General features: G+C 41.1%; 1 protein-coding gene across 2 annotated transcripts in view; it reads left to right on the top strand.

Moving 5' to 3' along the window:
- hipk3b (homeodomain interacting protein kinase 3b) overlaps positions 1 to 23,725 on the top strand; it is a 40,412-nt gene extending 16,687 nt beyond the window's left edge. The window contains exons 3-16 of one of the 2 annotated variants that reach the window (XM_084362844.1): positions 6,255 to 6,378; positions 11,348 to 11,467; positions 11,892 to 11,978; positions 12,618 to 12,802; positions 12,892 to 13,051; positions 14,584 to 14,707; positions 14,796 to 14,917; positions 15,004 to 15,128; positions 15,451 to 15,618; positions 15,706 to 16,038; positions 16,132 to 16,278; positions 16,396 to 16,661; positions 17,789 to 17,928; positions 18,820 to 23,725. In XM_084362844.1, the coding sequence (XP_084218970.1) occupies positions 6,255 to 6,378; positions 11,348 to 11,467; positions 11,892 to 11,978; positions 12,618 to 12,802; positions 12,892 to 13,051; positions 14,584 to 14,707; positions 14,796 to 14,917; positions 15,004 to 15,128; positions 15,451 to 15,618; positions 15,706 to 16,038; positions 16,132 to 16,278; positions 16,396 to 16,661; positions 17,789 to 17,928; positions 18,820 to 19,290 (2,572 nt within the window). In that variant the 3' untranslated portion in view covers positions 19,291 to 23,725. Of the gene's footprint in view, positions 1 to 6,254; positions 6,379 to 11,347; positions 11,468 to 11,891; positions 11,979 to 12,617; positions 12,803 to 12,891; positions 13,052 to 14,583; positions 14,708 to 14,795; positions 14,918 to 15,003; positions 15,129 to 15,450; positions 15,628 to 15,705; positions 16,039 to 16,131; positions 16,279 to 16,395; positions 16,662 to 17,788; positions 17,929 to 18,819 lie in introns of both variants that reach the window. The other variant, XM_084362843.1, reaches the window with a different exon arrangement.
- Positions 23,726 to 24,969: the final 1,244 nt, after the last annotated feature.

The raw sequence follows: 24,969 nt of genomic DNA, 5'->3' as shown, positions 1-24,969 counted from the left end.
GATAACTTGCTTCTTTTGCTGTGTATTCTGGTAAATATTTGGCTTTAAGGAGGTTTAAAAGACATATTTCAGGTTATTTTGACATCTGTCAAGGAATTTTCAGGTAGGTGTGCAGGAAAACACATTTTTATCTGTCTGTTATCTAAAATCCTGAATGGTGTAAGTACCCAGAGGCAAGTGTTCGGATTATATTGTCCAGAGCCTAGATTCAGTGGTTGCAGCTGAATTCACAATAGTGGAATAGTATAGATTTGACATGATAACATTTTTAAAATTTTAAAAGCACCATTTAAAATGCACATATCATTATGCACTATCACTGTCAACATAAATCTTAGATGCTGTATATAATGAATTGACATATATATACACACACATATATTCTACATAATCGTCCACTCCATGTTTATCCATTTATTTATTAGCACTATTTGTATTGTTTAAAACTTACAGAACACTTGGATTCGCACTTTTATCAATATGTTGTATTTTTTTCACACACTTGTATACATAGTGTACATAGCCCTGTCAATTCTTGGCCTTTATTTTTATGCAAGTAAAAAACATAGTCGAATTCCTTGTATGTGTACACATACTTGGCCAATAAAGCTGATTCTGATAACTGTAGTAGTAGTAGCTTAGTCCACCTGAACTGGAAAAAAAGACTTTCTTTAACACTGGCTCCATGTCAGCGTGTCGAAAGTTTAACATCTGTAAAACGTGTCTAAAGCCTTGTATCCTTAATCTAAGGTCTGGGCAGATCAGAGTGCAAGTGCTACCACTGCCTTTGCTACACAGCCTCTGTGTTCCACTGAATAATGCAGAGTGCTCTGAGGGTGTGTGGAATTACAGTTCCTGGAAGAGACGTGCGGTAAAGCTCCATTCTTCCATCACAGAGTCACCATGTTGTCAGTCTGTCTTTATGGCCGCGCTAACCCCAACTACAGTGTAGCTCAAAAGAGTTTATTTATCAGAATGAGCTTACTGAAAGGCCTGCGTAAGCATGCAATGACAATGACCCCCTCCCTACATGTAGCCACCCTTATTTGCTGTTCTCTGTGTGTGCTGGTAGGATGCCACTTTACACTTGGTTCCTCCCTGTGAGGACAGAGCAGGAAGGATCAGAGGACTATTTCTGGAGTATGAGATAATAGCCATGAATAAGAAATAGAGATAATTTCTCTGTTCTGCCAGGGCCCTTCTTGCAACGAACAAGACTCTTGTCTGCACTGTTTTTTTTCCAGGTGAGATAAAAATAATATACAACTGCAAAAAAGCAGAACTGCATATCAAAGGAACACTGACACTTTGGGAAATATGCTTGTTTGTTATCTTACCCACAGTCAGAAGAACACAGAACAGAAGATTAATATGAGTTTTGTATCAGAGCGCTGCGGAGTGGAGTAAGAGATGTTACTGCGGTATATTTAGCCTATCTTGACACAAATGGAAGCAAAGGTAACAGTAAGCTGTCGTCTCATGTTAAAAATACACTTTACAATTAAACAAAATTGTTCATATTTACAATCAGTTGGGTACAGTCAATTGGGTTGTGGTCAAAGTAAGGACAGTGTGCGAATCTGGCAAGCGTTGATGAGAAGAGGACGGTTGACGTGCTTGTATTTTTTAACTTAGCTTTTAGTTTATTTGTTGTTGCAAAGCAACTGAAGAGAAAATAGAATTTGACAGAACTTTAATAACTTCAATTGTCAATGTTGAATTGAATGAAGACATGAAAATGCAGCCTATGTTAAAGAAAGTCAGTTAAGTGATTTAGGATATCACGATAGAACTTATTCCTGATGTTTGAGGAGTTCTTCTGAACCTCTGGGTCGAGAGTTTAGTGCGCATGTTGGTGTGTGTTTTGGAATCTCACCATGCATCATGTTTGTGTTGGTTCCACTAACACAACAATTGCCTTGTGCCTCAGCCTCTGTGTGAGTTAGACACAGACAAACAGAGACGGAGGAAAAGAAGAGATGGATGGAGGAAGGGAGGCAGCTGTTTGAGGTGAAGGAGCAAACTGTTGAACTTGTTGACCAGGGACAGACTTGTTTTCATTGGTCAGAGCCTACCCACAAAGGAGCAGTAAAATATAGTGGACGCTTCAGGCTACGAGGAGAAAAAATGGCAACAGAATCTTACCATTGCTTGTCCCTGGTTGGGGTTTATTTGTGATTGTTGCTCAATATCATACCTGCAGTGCGGGCGGGTTACACTTGGCACAGTGGTGTGCCCGGGCTGGGCCTGCTGTTACTGCTGTGCTCAGCATTGTGCATTAGAGTTTGTTAGTGATGGTTTCCATTAAAGACAAGCCAGCAGCCAATGCAGAGTTTGTTATTCTCAGTCAGGCTTCGTTCTGTGGTGACCTCACCAAAACCAAATGTTAGATGTTGCTCCACCTCAGCTTAAATCTATTAATTATAATCATTAAGCACACTCTTAACCATTTTCAACTTAATGAGAAAATCAAATTCTATGGTACACAGTTGTAGAAAGGGTAAAACTGTAGAAGTGAGCTGAGGAATGTTTTGAAAAGAGCGTCTGACAACGCTGCTAGCAGGCACTGAAAGCCCTTTGAAGATCTGTCTTTTTCCCCTCTGCTGCCTCTGGAGGTGTTTTTCACCAACAACAAATGAGACTCTATGGAAACCTTTGAACACAGTGATATTGTAGACAACTCATGTCTCGCTCATAGTCATTCATTTCCAACCTTTGAACGGCGCAGTAGTATCAGTCAGCAGACCTGATATGCAGCCTTTTGTCTGGTGACTGAGGAAAACAGCTTTCGTACAGAGATGTATTAGCAGTACATTAAAGCTTTAGAAGCAGATTGACTGCATTAAATTGATGCTACAGAGTTAATGATGTTAATGCATCCCTTGCTGTTGCTGCATAAGATATTTGTACATTTTAAATCAAACAGTCGTGCACTATATGTACCACTTTCCAGTTGCTTCATATTAGGCTATTCTGTATCTGTGGAAACCGCACCTAAATGTTTTATATAAAACACAAAAGTTTAGTTGGTCTTGGATGAATCACTGCCTGTTTAGGTGCAGCTCTGTGGCATCGGGTCATCTGATCAGGGACACCCATTTATTTAGTGGTCATACACACTTTTCCTTTTAAGTGTTACATGGAGCGGAAGTCCATGCACGTGCCAGGCAAAAGACAGGACACCAAGTCCACCACCCCGCTCATCTTTTTGTTGTACCTGTCCGTTTACTCTGCAGCTCCTGCACGTGGCAGTGAGCAGTCACGAGGCTTTTTCTCCTCTTGCATTCAATGGCCCCTCAGCTTGTACGTCATATCCTAAGGATGGAAAATAGATTTGGTTTCACAGCGGGGCGGTGAGGCTTCAGTTGCGTTGATTAGGACGAAGCGGTGCGACCATGGAAACACCCAGGCCCCCCACATAAAAACCAAAGGAGAGAGACCTGTTTTCTATTTGGCTCTTTATTTTACTCTGTGATTTCACATGTTGCACTGCTGTTGTGCATTTAGCAGGGAAAGGGAAACAACAAAAGGAGATAAAGAACAGTGCACAATGTAAAGTCTACACTGAAGCACTCTGTATAATCTTTGGTTAAAACTAAGTAATAAACAAATGCGGAAGAGCTTAAAATAGGGTAGCTCCAAATACTCCCTTCTTCTTCTTGTTTTTTTCTGAAAACAGAACTGTTTCAGGTTTTGACTTCTGTGACTACCTAAGCTTATACTGGCATCATTATTTTGGTTTACGTATTTCTTCCAGGTTGTTAGATTTTGTAAACAGCCAAGGGCAATCTTAAAAATGTTTCACGAGCTAGAAGTGATTAAATCATGCTGACACATTGTATATCACATGGATACAAATGCTTTATTCCTGTCGGGGCCTATAATACTGAATTGTTTTTTTCATATTAACTCTGCATATGACCCAATTAGTTTGCTTTTTTCATGTTAATGTTGACATTTTTGAACCTCACTGTGTAGAATGATTTTTGTGCAGAGTTTGATAATATAAGGCTTTTTCACAATCATTGCTGAAAGTGTACATTTTCTCTGTGCTCATTGAAAATCAGATTTTAAGAGGCTCCCCTATGAGCATGATTTGTGACAACGCTAATAGTTAGGAAGCCTATGCTAGTCCAATACTTAACATGCACTTGTGTAATGTGTAAACTGTAAGTTATACTACAGCCTCCAGTGCACATACACGGAGAGTGGACTTCTCAGTAAAGTAGGAGACATGTCCTGTGCAGTAGTTAAGCTTTTGAAATGCTCGTATCATAGATTTAGGAGAAGAAGTTAATAGAACTTTTTTGTGGACAAAATGTATCATAAACACATCATTTACTTTAAGAAAGAAGCGAGGACTGTTGTTAAATCAGACTGAGGCTTGTATAGATTTCGTTGGGCACATCTTGAATTGACAGAGCCAATAAGCTGCAGCTCAGAGGTTGAATAGAAGCTGTTGATGGACTCTGGCTTTTCCAGGGGGCAAGACGTTTTTGGTTACAGGGTAGTCTCTAACTACTAGACCAACCTGATGATGCCTCATAGTGCTTCTCAAGTTGTATTGATCAGCCTTACTGTATCCCTATTAGTGGCATGCCCTGATGAATGCAAGTGTGTGTTGATATGCGGCGTCTCTCCCCACCCCTCCAGGGAGAACCTGTCCCTTATAAATAGGACATGCCTGTGAGGCCCAAATGGTCGGCATTACTGCCAGCTTGGTGTTCTGCTGCTATTCTGCCTGCTGCACCAGCTGTTGCGGGCATTTGTTTTGACCATGTGATAAATTTGTCTAAAACTTATTTTAGCAGGTCTTAAGTTTGCTGTTGCTAGCCATATGTCCGACACCATTCAGTCCCATATGGCTCCAAAGACGTCATAGAGTGGTTCTCTGCTGGATGCCTCGAGTTATGTTCAGTATGGAAGAGCAGAATTGCCTGAGTTGTCCAGCTGTCTAGGATGTCACTTGAGCTAACTTAAATCTCATCCTTGTCGTTCTTTAGATTATTTTAAAGTCCTCTGGATTCTTCCATGATGGCAAATATTTTGTTGAGGGTATATCCTGTATATATGCTGAACGGAAGTGAAATGATATCTCCGTCTCTCAAGTTTCTCCCTGAAGTCATTTTAGGGATGAGTTATTTTTAGCAATGCTATCATCTATCCAGGCAATAATGACATAATTGCTTTTGAAATAATTACAGTATTATAATAACAGCATGGTCTCAGTTTATTTATATTGATACAATTATTAAGACAGTTATTGTGAATCATCACCCAGCCCTACTGTTGCATCAAATAAGGGATGTTAGAAAAGCTAAACCTACATCCCCTCATCATTTTAACCAGTTCAGTATTTTCCTCCTTTATCTGGTTGCCACTATTTAGACATTCTTCTTAACAAGCAGCATCTTGACTTGTCTAATAGGTATGTGCTGTCTTATTGATTTTAATGATCTTGGAGGCCACTTTTGCACAGACAGACTCAGGCCACATCATGCTATAGGTGCACTGTCATAGTTTACAGGCTTTGTGGTGTGTCCTAAACACAGAGTTCTTGACAGTTGTCAACATGTCTTACCTATATTGGTGTCGACAGGTCTGCGTCACCACTAGCTGTCCCTGTGACATGGTATTACAGTTCTATTATGTAGTGACTTGAAGTAACACAGAGCCAGTGTGTAGGCGAAGAGGCAGTGACCGTGCTTCTTATTTCCTATCATCCTAGAGCAGATACAACAGCCTGTCAAAGGTCTGATCCCGGCCTGGCTGACCTGCTAACCCACTGACTCAACCTCATGACACTCGGCGACTCCAGTGCACACACAACACTGGTTTACAAGTCACCGTTACACACGACTGGCCATCAACAGGAATTCCATGACATTTGTAATAAAGTGTTGAATAATTGGCTGAAGACATCAGCGCTAGCGTACAGAGCCAAAAAACAGTACATGCAAACTGAGAAAAAAATGTTTTGTATGGTGTTGTACATCAACTGTATAGCTCGTTTGTAAACAATTATATGCAGAAATTTGGAAGTGTATGAAAATAATCATTAGCTTCAGCTCTAGTTTATGAATTTATAGTGTTTATTTCAAGGACCTGTTTTCATTCTTGTAAAGATGGTACTAAAACACTTTATTTGACCATCTTTATATGTTAGATTATGTTCTTGTATATCATTTTTTGATGTTTTAAAATAACATTGTTTCGTCTCAAACTAACAGTTGTGTCTTTTGTCCATTCCACAGGGCTCCAGAGATTATTTTGGGTTTGCCGTTTTGTGAAGCCATAGATATGTGGTCCCTAGGCTGTGTGATAGCTGAACTTTTCCTGGGCTGGCCCCTTTACCCTGGGGCCCTGGAGTACGACCAGGTAAACAACCATCTTCTCACCACTTACTTTTTTAACTCTTGGTTTATCATTGTTCAATACCTCATGTGCACCTCCTGCTATCCTCTCCTTTCTGCATTATATGCACCGTATCCCAGCATCTGCGACTTCTAGGTTCAACTTCTGTGACTCAATCTCTCCTCTGTGTACCATCTCCACATGGAAAGTTTTACCCTCTCTTAAGTTCAGCCCCACCACCCCCTCAACTCATCCTAACACTGCCCATGTGGCTGTATACGTAGCGTTACACCCTGTGTTTCCACACAAGCAGTTATTTTTCTGGTCCCCTCTCTGTCCCTCTTCTTTCTCCTCTCCTGCCTATTCCATTATCCTCTATACTTTCCAATCAAGGCAGCCCACAGAGGAGTGGGTTCAGTGTGTTTGCTTTTGAGTTTGCATTCAATCCAGCTTTCTATTACAGGCTTGCCTTCAGGTTACTGACTCAGACGTGGCTCCCACTGTTGAAGTTTACAGGATTTGTGATCCATGGCCACTTTAGTCTAAATCTCCCAAAAGACGTGTTTCAGAGATTTTGTTGGACAGACAAGCTGACAAATCCTTAAAAAGGCAGACAGGAGCATTCAACAGCAGAGTTTAGGACAGATGGCTTGAAGCTAGGACAAGAATGAAACATTGTCACAGTGCAGTTGGAAAAATCTGTTATTTTAATCTCTGTAGGATCTAGGCCTAATACCGTTTTACGGATACTGGAGGGATTTTCTGTATGAGGATGGCATGGATAGGAGTGAGAGGAAACTTTTGAGGTTTAGGGAAAGAATCTTTTATGCATAATTACACATGGAAATAAATGCTGTGATGGATTGTTTGACTGAAGAAAGAGACTGAGGGCTCAAGTGATTTACAGTACCGAATTAGTGCAGTATTTACTGGTGCCTTGGTGACGTACCCACCTACCCTGAGGATTGTATCAGCTGGTGTCCATGACGGTGAGCAGAAAGGCATATTCTTGTGATTGATGGTATGTCTATTCGGGGCTGTTGGATGTCTGCCCCTCCCAGTAGAGCCCTGACAGTGTCTTCCCAGGACTAGACTGATCTGGGCTTATGTTGAGCTGCTTTACCCTGCCCCGGAGCCCTATCTACTTAAAGCCTGCCAACAGAGCCTCAGTCAGATCCTGCTCTGTCCCATGCAGCACCCTACATTACAGCGCTCAGCCCCACTGCACATTGCCGTCATACCAGAGTGTTTTTATGGCCGGGCATCATTTTTCACTCTCCCCGACACAGAGACAGGAGAGATAAGTCAACACCTCCGAAAGAGATTTGACTGGAGCGCTTCACGCCACCAGTCTAAATATGATAAATCTGTTTTTGCAGGAGCCAAAAACAGAGATTGCTGGGGGGAGCCTCTTGACTTAACGATGGACTGCTTGGAGGTGATGGTGTGGCGAGGGTGGATGGGTTAAGTTGGTATAAATGGGGAGTGCTAGAGACAATGAAACGAAAAGATAATAGGTGATAAGGAACCTGTAGAATGTGGTATGTAGCAGATAGACATAAAAACCTACTGTATGTAAATGGATGACAGACTTCGAAATCCAAATACAGTCCAAGCACTTGCATTGTGGCAGGCCGACATCGCTTTAGATTTCAGCTTGTTAGATCTTGCACCTCTCAATTGTCTGCTGATTAAAAACACCTGCAGTTAATTTTAGGCTTTGTATGTTCTCCATGATGACTGAACTTACCACCCTGGCCTGTTTTAGCAGGATAATTAAGCAGTAAGTTGGAAAGGCATCCTTGAGCATCCCTCTTTTAGCCGCTGTGCCTTTGAGAAGTAGTCTGTATTCTTTGCTGTTTTTTTTTCTTTCTGTGACTGAACTGCACTTTGACACCCACCCCATACTGTCTCGCTGTGCCAAGCCTGCCCACTGGCATGCACACTTCCCCATTCGGTCATGGAATTGCCCTATAGATGGGAAAACCAGTCGGTTCAGATTTCTGCTGTCTTATTTTGGTTCCTGCTGCTTTCTGAAAGCTTAAATTTCATGACGAAACACAGAGATTTCCTCTGTGCTTCGTCATGAAATTTAAGCTCAACTTATTTCAAATAAATCATCAGTCATTACTTTTCTACCCGTCTTCTGTCTCTCACTGTCACTCAGAGCTCTATCAGCGAAAGAAAAATGGGATATAAAAGGACACAGAATTACTTTTAGAAGTTAAAATGATTAAGCAGAAACAACACCACCAATCATTTCTATTCCAACATGTTTGAAGACGAAATTGTCCATGATTCAAAAGCAACAATTAGGTGCTCATACTTAATATGATATAAATTAATATCCTTGGTTTTTTATCATCCAAATCAGCAGTTTTTAGATATTATTTTCTGGTTTTACATCATTTAAGAATGCATCCACCATCATTTATTGGCTTCCACAAGTGAGACGAGATGAGTTTGACAGGTTGAATTGATAATCATGAATTGGCACTGTTATCAGTCATCTATATATAAAGTATATATAGAACAGAAGTTGAAAATAGAAAGCTTGTAAATTTTTGATTACTTAAATAAATAGCCTGCATGGCTGTATGTCAGTAAACAGCTAGGCAGCTGACTGCTGGTGTGAGGTGTCATCCAGGGGCCACAGGTTGATCTGGCTGGAGCAGACTGCAACACCCGTCTTCCCCCTTTTCTTCTTCTTATCTTTCTGCGAGGGGTCTTGTTTCATGCCACACAGCATATTGTATTTATAACTCTGGCTCCTCCTCCTCCCTTCCTCCCCTCTTGCTCTATCCTTTCCTTACCTCATCCCCTAGTCACACCACCTTTTACTTTACTGGTGCAGCAAGAGGCTGCTCACCTCTTTGATGTGACAAACCTCACAATTCAGCCGGCGTCTCATTAAGAGTGGCTAAGATTAGCCCAGGAGCTGAAGTCTAGGGTGTGACTTCATTCCCCATATTTTTGTTTTATCTTTCTTCGTCTCCTCTTTACTCTCTCTGTGCTTTCTCAGGCACAGTATAAGTTGTGCAACCATGGGGGTCAGTGCACACTAATGCCGAGATCAAACTAGTGTGTGCTCACTGAATTTTCTTTTCTTTGGGGCTTGGCCCCGACTGTCAGCCTGGAGGATCTGTAAGAATAAGAGGATGTAGGCAGGGTCAGTGGAAGCAAAAAGGATTTGGGTCAGCAGGGGTTGAGGCTCCAGAACGAATTTTGTTTCTTGTAAGGTAGTACAAACTTTACCCCAATGTCAAAATTGTGGAAGAGAGTCATTGTACACCAGGGAGACAGGAGTTTGTGGGTGAATTATTCTAAGCCCAGATTTACTTTTATTTATTGCAGTGAGGCATATCATTGAAATGCACCTTTTGCAGTGCGCATTGTTATATGGACTGTCATAAAATAAATGCTGCTTGTGCTTCCTGTCTGCCCCGCAGCAGGCCCAGGCTCGCTAGATAGTTGTTTTGTGTAGCGGTAGCTTTGCACCAGTGATCTCACTGGTTTGTGAGATCTCTGTAGAGACACGCCTTCCAGGAAAAATAAGGGTTTTCCCGTCACAAGAATTTTCCCACCCACACATGCATGCACACACACACACACACACACACACACACACACACACACACACACACTGAATGTGTTGTGTTTTTGTGTCTGTTGCTGTTTACATGATGTTGCTGAACTACAGCACAGCCATATTATGAACACGAAAGGAGGGGAATTTAGTCAGTGTAGTTCCAGAGGGAAATTTGTTGGTTTCAGTAATCCTTGACTGTGTTATGAATAGTCGTGAATGGTATGAAATACAGAAAATGAAAACAAGGGAGAGATTTTGGTTGATGTAAATTGGCTCGTGTTGGGAAAATGACAAATACCTAAATGAAATGAAATGAAAATAACCTAATGTGTTTTATGATACTTGGATGTTTGGGTGTCTTGATATAAACGAGCGAATCTTCACCATCCTAAGTCTCGCAGACGATATTCATCATGCGCGCTATCAGAATCTCAATGAATGCATTTCTTTATTATAACCTTATGTTGCCAACTAACAGAGACATAGGTCACACCCACACACACACATTGCAGCATGTACACCTCAGTGACAGACAGATAGAAGCTACTGCTCAAGCATCACATTTGCCAGGAAGGGCAACATAAAGAACAACACAAGGGGCTTCCAACAAAAACATTTTCAGTCTCTGTCGTCCACGTCTTAGATGTTAGGTGCCTCATGGAACTCATTCAAATTCTCCACAATCCTCACTATTCTCCAAATGCGTGGCTCTTTGCGCTCTTTGCTTCTCAGCAGCGCTGAATCTCTAATGGTTCTTGTCCTTTACACTTGTGTGTGATTGACGTCAGCCAGGCTTCTCACTGGACTCCTCTCATAAACCTGCGTGAGACACTCTTGCCTTGCAGCATCTGACTGACAAGCATCATTACGCAGCAAAGCATTTGGCATTGAGACCATAGGAACCTTGTTATCGGAGTATACATGAAAAGGCCCCGACGCCTTCCAGAGATCATAAACACAAGCTGCACTTAGTGCAGGGGTCTTATTTGAGTCTAGCAATTCCTCAGGAATGTGCTATGTTCAAGGCCTCTGCAGCTGTCTCCACTGTGTACTGTACACATGCACGCAGTGACTTTGACACTGAGGGACTTGATAGTGTGATGTCACTTTCAATGGCCTTGTAAATTATCAGTACATAAAAGTGTGTCAGTATAAGGTGCTCTGGTGATGTGTTAGTTTTGGAGAGTGTGTGTTTGATGGAGCAATTAACAACAGTGGGGAAAAAACAGCATTCGTTGTTGAAGTGACATGTTTAGAATGAAGATAAATGTTGATCATTTCACATAAAATGGCATTACAGAGCTTTTTTATTTCACTTTAAACCAACGAAAATGGCCTTTTGCTTCAGCAACAAGATTTATATCTTCTTCTGCTCTCCCTCCCTTCCCTCCTTATGTCCAACAGATTCGCTACATTTCTCAGACACAGGGTTTGCCGGGAGAACATCTATTGAATGCGGGGACAAAGACAGCACGGTTCTTTTGCAGAGAATCTGACTCGCCGTATGCAGCATGGAGACTAAAGGTGAGGAGTAATTACACATCTGAAAAATATTGCAAATTTACTTATTACCTGTTCATCAGAATGATGAACCATTTTTTGCTATACTAAAAGCTAATGTTAAAAATCACAGGTTCAAGTCAGACAAAATATTAATATTATATAGTACATACTCACAGTCTGCTAGTCATAATGCCTCACATACTGTGAATGAGCCTGAGGTCCTACAGTGACATTTTTCTAATGTAAAATTTATTAGCAGAGGCAATACATTTTGAGAGCATGAGTCATGTATGCCCAGCCTACTTCCCTACTTAGGAAGTACTTCACAGTTTCCTACATAGCAAAAATGAACTGTTTTCTGGGAACATAAACTATTCAAATCACAACATAACTGAATTACTGCTTTACTAGTTCAGTTCTTACTAAATATGTTCTTCTTCTGTAGTCAACAGATGAGCATGAGACGGAGACGGGAATGAAATCAAAGGAAGCAAGGAAGTACATCTTCAGCTGTTTGGATGACATAGCGCACGTAAGTTCAGCTGCTCGGACCACATTGTACTTAACCGGACTTCAGAGGAAGTTCAACATCAAATGTTTAGAGGATGTAGGCGACTAGGGTTTACCAGAGGAAGTACATGTACAGCTGTATGAACAAAACAGAGCGTACACATCTTACTACTGGGGAAGAAAAGGTTGCCTCTAAGCTAAACTTCCCTTCAGTTAAAAGTTTAAAAAATGAAGGTTCAGGTTTCACTCACTATACTCACAGACCACGGGAGGAAATTCCCCAAGCAACCATCAATGTTTGTTAAGGTCTGTACTTTTGTAAGTCAGAGTAGATTCTTGAGAATTCATGCTCATGACTATTATTTGTGTCATTCTTTAGAAATCATATTAAAAAAATCCATTGAGTCATCATACCCAGAGAGTACTGCAATGAAACAGTTCTCATTTACCGTACTTTAGTCTTTTATGTAATTCTGTAGATAACAGTTAATCTGAACAGTTAATTATTATTTTTGTGCATTTGTAGACGTATAAAAGGATACAAACATATAGACTAAAAATGAGGTATTGTCTGGAAATATCATTAACAAGTTACAGAAGAAATAAAGATGGATACGTTATTTTGACAAGTAGTTTCAACAGTAAAATGTTTGTATTCCAGGTGAACTTGGTGATGAATCTGGAAGGTAGTGACTTGCTGGCGGATAAGGCAGACCGTAGGGAGTTTGTTGGTCTGCTGAAGAAGATGCTGATGATTGATGCAGAAGAGAGGATCTCCCCCGCTGAAGCCCTCAGCCACCCCTTTGTGACAATGCAACACCTGCTCGACTTTCCCCATAGCAACCAGTGAGTCCCTTTTAGCCCCAGTTTTTCAGACATGTCATGTCATTTTGACCTCCCTACGTAACTCTCCCATGTCACCTCTCTGCCTGCAGTGTGAAGTCATGTTTCCACATCATGGATGTTTGCTGGACTCGTCCCAGTGCATACGAGGCGGCCAACAGAAATAAAGGTCCTTTTGTCAGACCTGTGACCACAACCGCTGCTGCCTCTGTTAACCACCCATTCAGCAAGATTGCCGGTGTCCACGCTCAAGTAAGTTAATCAGGAGGTGACTGCATTATGATCTGCCATTTTTATCAATGTTGAGTACTAGCTATATTATGGTAATAATCAATCATCTGGGAGTTCAATTGTATTTTAAAGCAACAGAAGCAGCTACTACGCTTGTATATATGATATTCTATTACATTATTTTTTTGTTTTGTTTATTGAATTGGGAAATGGAAAAAAAAGACATATATTATCTGAGTGATGGAATAATCACAGATGGCGTGGGTTATTGACATGCAGTCTGCTGTTCTGTTCATCTGCTCCTGTGAAGACTGATCATGTAGACAATTTCCTCGCTGTTATTGCTTTCGTGTATGCTGACTTGCCCATCTTATTGCGTCTCAGCACGGCTGTCATGGCAACAAAATCACGTCATGTTTCTGAGGTCATGGCAACAGTGCAAATCAGTGTTGTTGCTGAGGAGAAATGAAGGAGATGACCCTTTTTAAAAAAAAAAAAAAAAAAAAAAGCGTTTGATCTTTAAGATATCAGAAGCCACTTTACTTTGATGAAACATGGAAAGACGACCAATTGTGAGACTTAAATTGTAACACAATGTAACCACAGCTGGATATATGATTTATTAGTGTAGCTATAAGGGAGATGTAAGAAGACTGTCTCATTCCTGCTGAGCTATAATTTGTTTCCATAGAGCAGTATAATAAAGGGTAAATCTTCCTGTACAGGAAAATGTGGTGGCTTTTTTAGTATTATCCTCTGAAAGGCTGCTTTGTGTTTACTATCATGTGTGTGGGGGCAGGGCTACATGCAGGAGCTGCTGCAGAACAATATAAGCCTAGTTCTCGTTATTCAATAAATGTGATTATAGCCAGGCACGAGTGCAGCGTGAGTAGTGAAGCAGAGGCACATGCTCGACTGTTCTTTGTTTATCGCTCACTCAAAGAGCGAGTTCAACACTGTTTGACGACCTTTTATTTATCCAGCTTAAAGAAAAATTCTAACTGAGGTGAGATTGGATAAATTCCTCCTCACAAAGATGGTTATTACCCTATTTGCCAATCAATTTATGAGCATGTTCATCCAGAAAGGCATCCAGTCATATGCAATATCATCAGATCAAGGGAAGCATTTTAAGAGTAAGGAAGTCTTGATGAATACACATTAAATCATTTCCTTTGCTTAATGGAATCCGGCCGGTGACTACTTTTTTCCCCAGGGACTTGATTACTAAGCAAGTGGGTCTTACGTTCTTTTTGATTCACTTCCTTGAACTTCCTGGATTAGATCAGCCTTGTGTTCTAGGTCATGGTAATGATCTACCACAGACGAGCCAAGTGAGCCAACATCTTTAGTCTGAAAAGCCAGGGTTATGCCTAAAGTTAACTGACTAACCCACTAATCTCTCGGTACAAGACAGGTTCCTAGACTCTGTCTGGCTGAAAAGCAGACTGCTCCTGACAGAGATGTCGCCATCTACTGGCTCTTTAATGCTACTGTTGATCATTTTAATACCTCAGAAAAGTTCAGTCATAACCCTTTCTATTTTTTTTTAGGGGTTAGCCCCATCAGCCCCCTCAGTGATGCACCCTGGGATACCTCTGCAGACAGGAAGTGGTCAGTTTGGATGCAACGACTCATTTCAGCAGGCACTCATTCTATGTCCCCCAACCATTCAAGGTAGGACGTGTAAATCTTTATTTAACTTGTTTGATTATTTTTGTAGTAGTTAGATTAAAAAAACTAAAAATATCTGTTGCCCCTGCAGGAATCCCTACCAACACAGCTAAAGCAGCAGGCTACTCTGTTCGAATGGAGGCTTCTGTGCCTCTTGTCACTCAAGCACCCCCCATCCAGCCCATACAAATAAGACCAGGAGTCATAACTCAGGTAAGATGATAGCAAGGATGGGAGTGATGGCAATAGAAGTGAGAGAACAAAGACTGAAGATGCTTTTCTTTCCTGCATTTCAACAGGCCTGGTCCAACCGTGCACAGCAGATCTTGGTGCCCACTTGGCAGCAGGTGACATCAGTGCCCCCACCACCGACCACTTTGGCGTCTGATACTGTGGCAGGCTCACAGAGACTGGGTGACTGGGGGTAAGCAATTATTTGTGTCTGTTTCAGGAGTGTTACAGCACATTATCTTATTGACACATTATCCATGTCCTTTCTATGTATATATTCCTCATAGTTCCATGCTATTATATAAAGCAATATTTATGAGTGCTTTATTACCTTTAGTTGCTATGTACACCCTTGGGAATGTCTGTACTGCTCTGATACAGCACACTTGCTCCCCTGAATGTTAATGATCGATGAGTCATACATGTCCTTTGGGACCAGCGACTGAGACCATTTTGTCAGTAATGGTGCTAAGGGCTTTTGGCTCAATTTGCAATGTTCTGTTTTCTTAATGCAGGAAAGTGCGTCCCCATGGTAACCATTATAGCTCCATGATTGCACACCCTCAGCCATTCTTAACCAACCAAATGACCATGTCCACCCACCAGCCAATCAACATAGGCATTGCACATGTGGTGTGGCCACAGCCAGCTGCCAACAAGAGAGCTAAGCCCTGTGTGAACAGGTATGACATGTGAGTAATGGCTCTTACGACTAAACACACGTTCTCACAGTGTTTTCCCTTTCTAAAATTGATTTGTTTCTTCAATAGGGGCAGCAACTTCTCCCAAAACACAAACATCCAAAATTTAGCATGCCAGTCCCCAAAGATGGCCGATATAGCAAAGAATGTGCAGGAGGTAGAGGAGGAGGAAGCCAGGTGCCCAGAGGCAGGGCATACCGCTGGAAAGCAGCAAGGAACAGAGCAGGTGGAGGAGGACGATGAGGAGAACTGCTGTAAAGTGGAGCCAGACTGTGAGGAGCTTTCAGTTTCGCAGGAGCAGCGGCAGGCCATGGTGATCTCTGACCTAGCTAGCCCGTCTGTCAGCGTCATCAGTATAAGCAGCGATGAAGAGGAGAGTGCGCAAAGACACTCGATGGGGGAGTGAGTACTGACCGCCTGGTTCCTTTTAACAAATCTCTAAATTTGCTCTAAAAAGTTTTTTGACTTATTTTATTAATCTCTTTCTGCACACAGGTGTAAGGGTAGTGCAGATTGTGAGGCATGTCAGAGCACTGTCAGCATGGAGAGGGTCTGCTCCCTCAGCAGTCCAGACAGCACGCTCAGCACCAGCTCTTCAGCCTCAGCCCAGTCCAGCACCTCACCCTGCAAACACCCCAACAGGTATGGTCAACACAACTGATTCAAAGAAAAGCTCCTTCAAATGTTATGCTTCTCCATCACACTGCAGCAAAGGAATCATCTCTCTAACTCCCATCCTTATTGGTTTGACTCTCGTAGTATGTCAGATGATGAACAGGAGAGCGGTTGTGACACAGTGGATAGCTCGCCCGCCTCGGATGCCTCCGGCCACAGCAACAGTCCATTCACACAGCGACGCTTCATCGCTGGCGGCAATCAGAACTGCGAGCCCCGTGTAGCGTGCGTTGCCCCGGAGACCGAGCCCAGCAAACCGACAGTTCGTACTGTTGTGGTGCCTCCGATGAGGGTACAGAACAACAACAACAACAACCCTGCTATCATCAGTGAAACACCTGGCCACACAGGTAAAACTGGACATGTGATACACTAGTGTGTCAGACTCTGAGTTGACCTAATAAGAACATTAGATCTTTCTAAACCTAAATTACCAGATGAATGAAAAGCAGGTGACATGGCATTTTTTCTTCTGCACACTCATGTGTCTCAAGTACACACTGATGGTGTTATCCACTCAAGTGCATGAGTAGGTCATGCTAGCTCAAAGATCCAGTCACCACTGCTGCTGTCTGCTCCACAGGTCACATGGCTTGGGATTATGCAGTCTTTGTAGGCCACAGAGGTTCTCACAGGTGATTATGGGTGACCTGCCCTCACGTAGCCGCTCTGATCTCTCGAGTGGATATTTTGTTTGCCGTCAACACTCCTGACTCTGAGAGCCCCTTTATCTATCTGCGTGCATGTGCTCTTCTTAAAGCGACAGACAACATGCGTAATTGTCCCAAAATGTTTTAATGTCCTGAAAAAAATATTTAGATGGATGTAAATCAATGTTTCTTTCAGGTGTTAAAATGGAGTTACGCATGCTGTATGTAGGCTTTTAAACAGCTTTGGTCAGTGGGACGTCACAGTGTGTTTCATTGATTTAACAGCTACTTTTGCTATAGTGGAGGGTTCAACTCTAAATCCTCAGAGAAAATCATCCAGAGTCATATCGCCTCTCATGTCAAAGGCATCCCCCCCCCCCCCCCCCCCCCAAACCGTAAAAATATTGCAACTAAAGCCGCACATAAAAGGGCACAGCTTGCTATTCTGGTGCTACCAGGTGTATTTTTAGCTGAGGGCCTGACCCCACTATAAGCTCTATGAACAAGCTTAGTTACCAACTCCTTTCAGTTCCCCCCCAAACATATCTATTTATAAACACCTAGATCATATTCAGGGGACAGATGCGACTGTATTTAAAGGTTTGGAGCTGATCAGCACAGCTGAAATCACTGACAAGTCTACAAAGCCTCCTGACATAAATTTCATTTCTGCGTTTGTGGTTGGATGCAATCTCTGGTTGTGCCTTTTTTTGCCTGCTAGTTACATTGTGATATTGTGAGACACCAAATATCCTGCGTTAACCTATGTCATCTCCATCTCCCTGTGTTTTTCCATCCCTGCCCCTTTACTTGACATCCTACTTCAGTCTTAGAGTCTTCATGCCAGTCCAAAGGGCGAGGCATTCCTGGGCGACAACATCACCACTCCACTCCCCTCCTCAACAGGCCGCAGAAGATCACCCCTGCATTCCAGCCCCAGCAACAGCAGCCTATAGGCTTTGGGCAGGTGAGCAGATGAAGTCACGTATACACCGCATATATCTTTTAAATCCTCCTCCTTTTCCAGGAAGGCATTACTGAATTCTTAAATAAGTTACTTGTGTTTATTGTTCTACTCTTGCCATGTATTTTTTATTTTTTTTTAACTTTATTCTGTTTTTTTCTTTCTTTTCCTTTTGGTTGAAGCACTTTGCAACCTTGTGCTATATAAATAAAGTTAATGTAATAAGTTAAAACATTCAGTCCCATCTATCAAGCAGAATATTCAGAATAAGCAATTGTATGGTTAGAGAGAATTTGTGGTTATGGAAAATAAAAGTTGGCAGTGTTCGCTTATGGGAAGTCCCATTTTACAGCATTGTCAGGTTAAGTCATTTTATCCTGCATCTCTCCCTGTGCTGGAAAAAAGTGATGATGTTGGCAAACCAGAAAGTACCAGAAAGTCCCGATTTCTCAAGTGACTATAGTGGCTTTGACCAAACTCTGTGTATTTATGTGATAAAGAGAACAGAACATTTGTATTCCAGATATTTTCCATCCATAGCAGAGGAGCAGCCAAGAGCACACTTCATACTGTGAATGGGACTTAATTCATCTGCCACAGTGGCTTTTGCTAACAAAGCTATCAGCTACGCTCAAGATAACACACAGTGGGTGGGTTAGGGTTTCCAACTGTGTTATTTTACTGAATGCTGCTTATTGCGTTGCCGGTAAGACAAAGACTATATTGTAATGTTAGTCACACACATTAAGATGAGGTGGATGTCAGAATTTGTGATGACTAATTAGAGACACAACACTGACATGTAAAAATGTGGAAACAGCAGCATCTAGTGGCTCATAAAAATAACTCTGATTGCGAATCTGATCATCCACATATTGTTCTTCTTTCCTTCAGGTGCAACATTTCGGTTCCTGCCATCAGGAATGGAACGGCAACTTTGCCCACCGGAGACCCCAGGCCTATATCCCTCCCACCATGCATGGGCATACCTTCACCCTGTCCCACAGCAGCCCAAACCACACCACGGGGCCCCACCCCCACCTTGGGGGCCACCCGCACTCCCAGCCCACCTTGCTGTCCTACCCGCCATCTGGTCCTCTGGTCACGGCTGCACCCGTGGCCCACCTCCTGGCTTCCCCCGTAGCCTCCCGTCCCGTCCTCCAGCCCACCTACAGCATCTCCCACCCGGCAGGCATCGTGCATCAGGTCACAGTGGGCATCAACCCCCGGCTGCTGCCCTCCCCCACCTTGCACCCCCAGGGCCAATTCAAGCCCCTCTTTCCCCCGCACTCTTACATTGCCTCGCCCGCCTACGCCAGTTTCCCTCTCAGCCCCACCAAAATAAACCAGTACCCTTACATCTGAGCACGGCTGCCCAGGTTCCCTTCATACCACCTGAGGGCTAAGCAAACAGGGCGAATTCTATCTTAAACCACAAACAACATGGTTTTCATTTCAAAACCATGGCACAACCACAGAGAAAGCAAGCTATTTTTTGATTCATGTTGACTTGGGTGTAATTGAACTTCAAGCTTTAAAAAAGAAAAACAAGAGTTCCAATGGTGGAGATGATTTGGGTAAAAATTAAGAAGGAAATAATGTATGAATGATTGAATGAAAGAATGAATGAGTAGTTAAACTCACACTTAATGTGTTTTGCACATTTGATATATCTTTGCATTGGATCTTCTACGAATACTCCTCAAAACAGGTAAATAATTGGGGTGGTGTTGAATAGTTAGGACTTTGCACCCCTGATCCCAGCTATTTTTCTATATTGCCTTCTTACGTGTGCAAGACACATTCATATTTGTAAAGCCATCCCAGTCTCTAGCTCTAGATCGACAGATGCACACATGTTGTCCACAGTGTATGTTGTACTGCGTTTGAAGTATTTGTACCTTTTCGGTGTCTTTTGGTGTTAGCAATGTCAAGTCAATTAACCGATTTAAATAGGGTCGTTCCTCACGCTGCATGTGGTCTTGCATGAGCAAAAATGTAAACGGAAAGATGCATAGACGTTGCTCTTATTGTTCGTGTCACAAGACTCGCTGCATTGTATAACTGTCCCCAGCCATAGTGCCTTACATATTTGAGGTTGTTAATGTTACTACTTATATATGACTATATCCATGAATATTAATGTACTGGACTGCAGCACTTGAAATTCCAATCAGTTGATGCATCCTATGTGTGAGTATATATATGCACATGTGTATATGTCCATGCATAGCCTGCATTGATGTGATGTATCGCGGATAGCGGTGCTTATTTTTTGGAGTCAGTGTATATTTCAGTGTGTAGTGAGTTACTTTTCTGTTCTTTCAAGAAGAACAGCATGCTTTGCTGTTGCGAATGCTTACTGTTTCATTAAAAAAACTGTTGTTTTTTTTTCTCCGTTCTCCCTATCCCGAATGAACTAGTGTACAAAGTGCAAGTACTGAGTATTGCTTAATATTTGATAATCACTTTCTATTTAGTGAAACTCTTATTACGAACAGTATTTGTTACTGTTTGATGAAACTGCAATACAATCTAAATAGTCGATTATTTTTTTTCTTTTTCGTCTTCGTATTTTCATTTTGAGTGTTTTCACTTTGTTTCTTAGATGTTTAGAAGTGTGGTGGGCATGGCTTTGACTAGGTAAGGAAAAAATGCAAATTAATTCATGGTATGGAATCTTCTAAGCCTGAGCAAACCATGCAGTATTTGATATACACACATATATGGACATATATTATAGAGCTAGACTATTTAGTACAGATGCTTGATAAGGTGTGAGTTAATTGTGTGCAATTCTCTCATTTATGCATGTGTGACAAAGTTAACTTTTTCCCTTTACATTATACCATTTGTTAAAGGCTTAAGGCTTATCGGTGTCGACTGCTTATTTTATACATTCCGTCAGGGAGGATATATACATATATATATGATGGTACCACCAGGCTATATATATATATGTAGATATGCTGTGCGTGCGTTTTTCTGTTCATTTTACTAGTTTTGTGTGTAATTTTTTTGTCTTTTATTTTCAAATGAAGTTGCTTGTGCAGCACCAAAGACTGTAATTCATTTTATGAGCAAGGTAGCTATTCTGTTTGCATAGACCTCAGTTATACTGTAGTCGTAGAAATGGGGTTAAATTAAAACAAAACAAAAAAATTGTATTTAAAAAATGGCCGAGGTTTTGTCTAGCTTATTGGGCAATTAATAAGTCGTATCATTTCTTCTTGAATGTATCATAGATAAGCTGCTATATGATGATTGCCACTTCAATAGCTGTGAAATTAGGTGATTTCTCTGAGTTTAAACCTAGCGTTGCTATTTTTGTATAGGTCCCTAATTATCTGAAATAGAAGTGGTTTTGATTTTTGTGTTTTTGCGTTCATATTTGGAGTGTCATTGTAACTACTGTATTGCTGATGATGAACATTAGTTGCATTTGTTGTTTCTCGGGGTGTGTGTTTTTGCATCAGTATTTTATCCTTATTAACCTTTCGGGCTCATCACTGCATATAAATGATGTATCGATGTAACTTAATTTTTGTATGTTTTCATATTGACGTTTTGTACACATCTAAAGCTGTAGCTTGCAGGATTGATTTAACTTTTTCATTGTACGTATACTACCAGTAATCTTTGGTGTGTTACAGGAGCACTGTGAGATGCCAGAAAAAGAAAAGAAAAAATAATCCGTTGCGTTGATTGAAAAGCTTCAGTAATGTTTCCACTAATTACACACAAACACACTCGCCACTAAGCACTCATACGGATTGTAAGGCTTGTGAGGGTTTGGGTGATTAGACCGTGTGTCCAAAAATGAATTCAGCCCAACGTTTCTGTTCCAAAATAATGTTTTACAACTTGTTTTACAACTTGTTTTACTGTTAAATTGATTTGAACAAATATTTATTGCAACCTTTTAACTGTTCAATGTTATATCTGGCTGGAATATCAGTTTCACAGTTGTGATATTCTAAACTGCCTTGTGTTCGGATCGCTCTCCCCTTTATGAGTGTCTCATATCAAGAACGCTGTTTTGTCAATGCAGAACTGTGGCCATCGTTACGTGTTCCTTACTGAAATTGAGACAGTGTGAGCAGCACTGTGTATGTGCCTTGAGATTCAGAAAGCGAGAGTTCGAGACGGTGATTCCTCACCGCTAATGTGAGGAGGGAGGCATAGAATCCAATAACAGCCCATTACCGGGTAGAGTAGACAGGTTTTTAACGGCCACACTCAAAAAAAAAAAAGAAAGAAAGAAACCCACACAAAATAGGACTTCATCACAGTGTCATTCCAGGGGCTTGTTCTCCTCTGGTCAGCACGCAAACACGACAGAGGAAACGTAAATGGTGGTGGTTCTCAACTTGTTTAAGATGGCTGCCACCAAATCCTCTTTGTGATAACTCACAATTAAAACACACACACACACACTTTGATGATATGACACTCAATCTTTGGATAGTCACTCTGGCTGAACAGCAGATGCAATACTTTACAATGTGCGGTCATTGCACCACCAAGTGTTCTTAGATAATCTCCATGCTTTACATAACTTTGCATGTACACCTAAGTTGCTTCACTTCGTCTGCCTAGAAGCTGTCTGCTCAGAGCAGCTTTTCCATCGTGCAAAAGTTAAGGCCGAGCGGGGAGTAACCAGAGCACGGCTGACAACACTGGCCTTGTAAAAACCAGAGGAGCCAGGAATAGTCTATCTGGATGTTTATTCTCTCTACGCTCTGTCGAGGAGATTATTATTGTGGTTTCGCTGCACAGTCAGTCATGAGTGCAATACTCCACATTTAAACACTGACATTGATATGGTTGGTATGTTCTTTTTGATAGCTTTTATTTCCCTTTTTGTATACTTTAAACGATCATTACTCCAGTATCACTTTTGGGAAAGAAAGCTTATGATGACGAGGCATGCACTTGGCAGATTAGTGCTTGAAGTAGTTCCCCAATAATAGGCATGTGAAATGTAATCTGTGTTTTGATTTCCTCCAAAGGTATTCACCAGCAATGCGCCTGCATAAACTCTCCCATACTTGTTAGTTAAAGAATGGATGCAAGAGGAGAGAAATCTTAAAACTGTTTTTGATTTTCCACACAATTGACACCTTGGTTTTATGGATAACTTTTTGTTCTTTTTGAGGATTCATGTATCATTTAACAGATAAAACAGTCGTTTGTAAAATTCAACTTATGACTTTGATATCAGAAAAAAAAAAAAATCCTCTGCTGCGGTATTATCCTTTTTAGAGATGTTAATTCAGGGTCTGTATTAGTCTCAATGTGCTACTGTGTAACTTTTTTGATTTGATGAGGTTTGTTTTATTCGAGCTCTTATTTTTCAGTTTTCTGGTCATCTGTATCAATTTCAGAGTTAATTCACACTGCAAGTTATGGAATCATCTGTTTAGATTGCTCATCAAATAGACTTGATTATGAAAACTGTTACTGTTTTAATACCTGTAGATTTCTTGTGGCTTTGTTTTTGTTTTTGTTTCATTTGCTTTTTTAATTTTGTGCTACACTAGTTTGCCATGTAGCAATTGCACTGTGCAATATTTACAGTATGAGGACTGGGAAAACTAACTCTATGGATGTGATGTCTATTTACAGTTTGCGATAGTGTTTCCTCTCTAGTTCTCAGTGATTTAGGTGTGACCAAGCCTTCTCTACTTTGTCACATTAAGCGGGTTTTCCAGGTGACTCTTTTGGTGAGTGTCAAAATAAGACTTTATGGTGTATTATTGTTAAGATTCACTTTGAATTAAAAAAATCTATTGATGCAGCTCTTTTTGTCTCCGTCTGTTTTTTGTTCCATCATTTATTGATTCAGGTAAATTTCTTGTATTGAATGCACGGGCCAACACGGGTGGAAGTAACTAATTACGGCTACACAAATTACTGTCATTAAGTGATCTTCCCCCCCCCCCCCCCCCAAGTCTGTAATTTTACTTGTACTTAAGTATGCATTACACCATGTAATCTACTTAGTACCTATTCAAATCATAATTTAGTACAGAGTACAATTCAAATTCATATCTTAACCTTTCATCTGCATTGTTTTGTAGCCAATAAGGCTCTCTTAACACATAGGGGCCAGTGAAAACCCTGACATAATGACAAAACACACAGATCTCCCCAGCTGGCTCAGGATTGGAGAGGTGACCACTGAGCAGAACAGAACAGGAGCTGGAAGTAATTAAGACTTAAGATTTGGAAAAACAAACCCCTTTGATTGAATGTCTGCTATTATTATTAATAATAATAATAATAATAATAATAATAATAATAATGATAACGTCAACGGTTAAAAAGTAACTAATGCTCTGAGTAGTGTGAGAAGAATACTTTGTACTTTCACTTAAGTATTATTTTAAAACCAGTCGTTCTACTTGTAATTGAGTAATGCTTCAGTAATGTAACTGTAACCTGTGACCTACATCATCACCACTACTGCAAATTGTACGCCACATCCTCAAACAATGCTGGTTAGTAACTCTGGCTCATCGTGCGTCAGGGGTTTTCAAACTTGTACCAACATGAGATGGTTGCAACTGCTAATTATTTTGATTGTTGATCAACCCTTTTGTCTGTAATATATCAGACATTGCTAAAAGAAAGCGCGTCACAGTTTCCCAGATCCCAATGTGATGTCTTGAAAAATCTGTGCGGCCAACTGTTAAAAACTCAACGATGCTCCATTTTGTATGCTACTAAACAGAGAAAGACAGCAACCGCTCAAATTTGAGAAACTGGAACCAAAGAGCGTTTGGTATTTTTTTAATTTGTTAATTATTTAGAAGATGTATTGATTATTTATTGCTATGGATTCATTTTCTGTCAATCAAATAATGAATTCAAAGACTAGGGGTCCCCAGAAATGTTCATTTCATTGCACAATTCCATTATAACTGTGTTGATGAAGCTCATGTGACATGATTGAAAGCTGCAGAACAGCTACTTCATGGAGAAATTAGTAATATGGGTGAGCACTTCAGTGTTCACCATTGATTCTGTGTAAAACAAACA

Source organism: Pagrus pagrus, assembly GCF_965226575.1.
Source record: "Pagrus pagrus genome assembly, chromosome: 1".
Classification (NCBI taxonomy): domain Eukaryota; kingdom Metazoa; phylum Chordata; class Actinopteri; order Spariformes; family Sparidae; genus Pagrus; species Pagrus pagrus.
The sequence above is the reverse complement of the archived record's forward strand: the minus strand, read 5'-3'. Positions and strand labels throughout refer to the sequence as shown.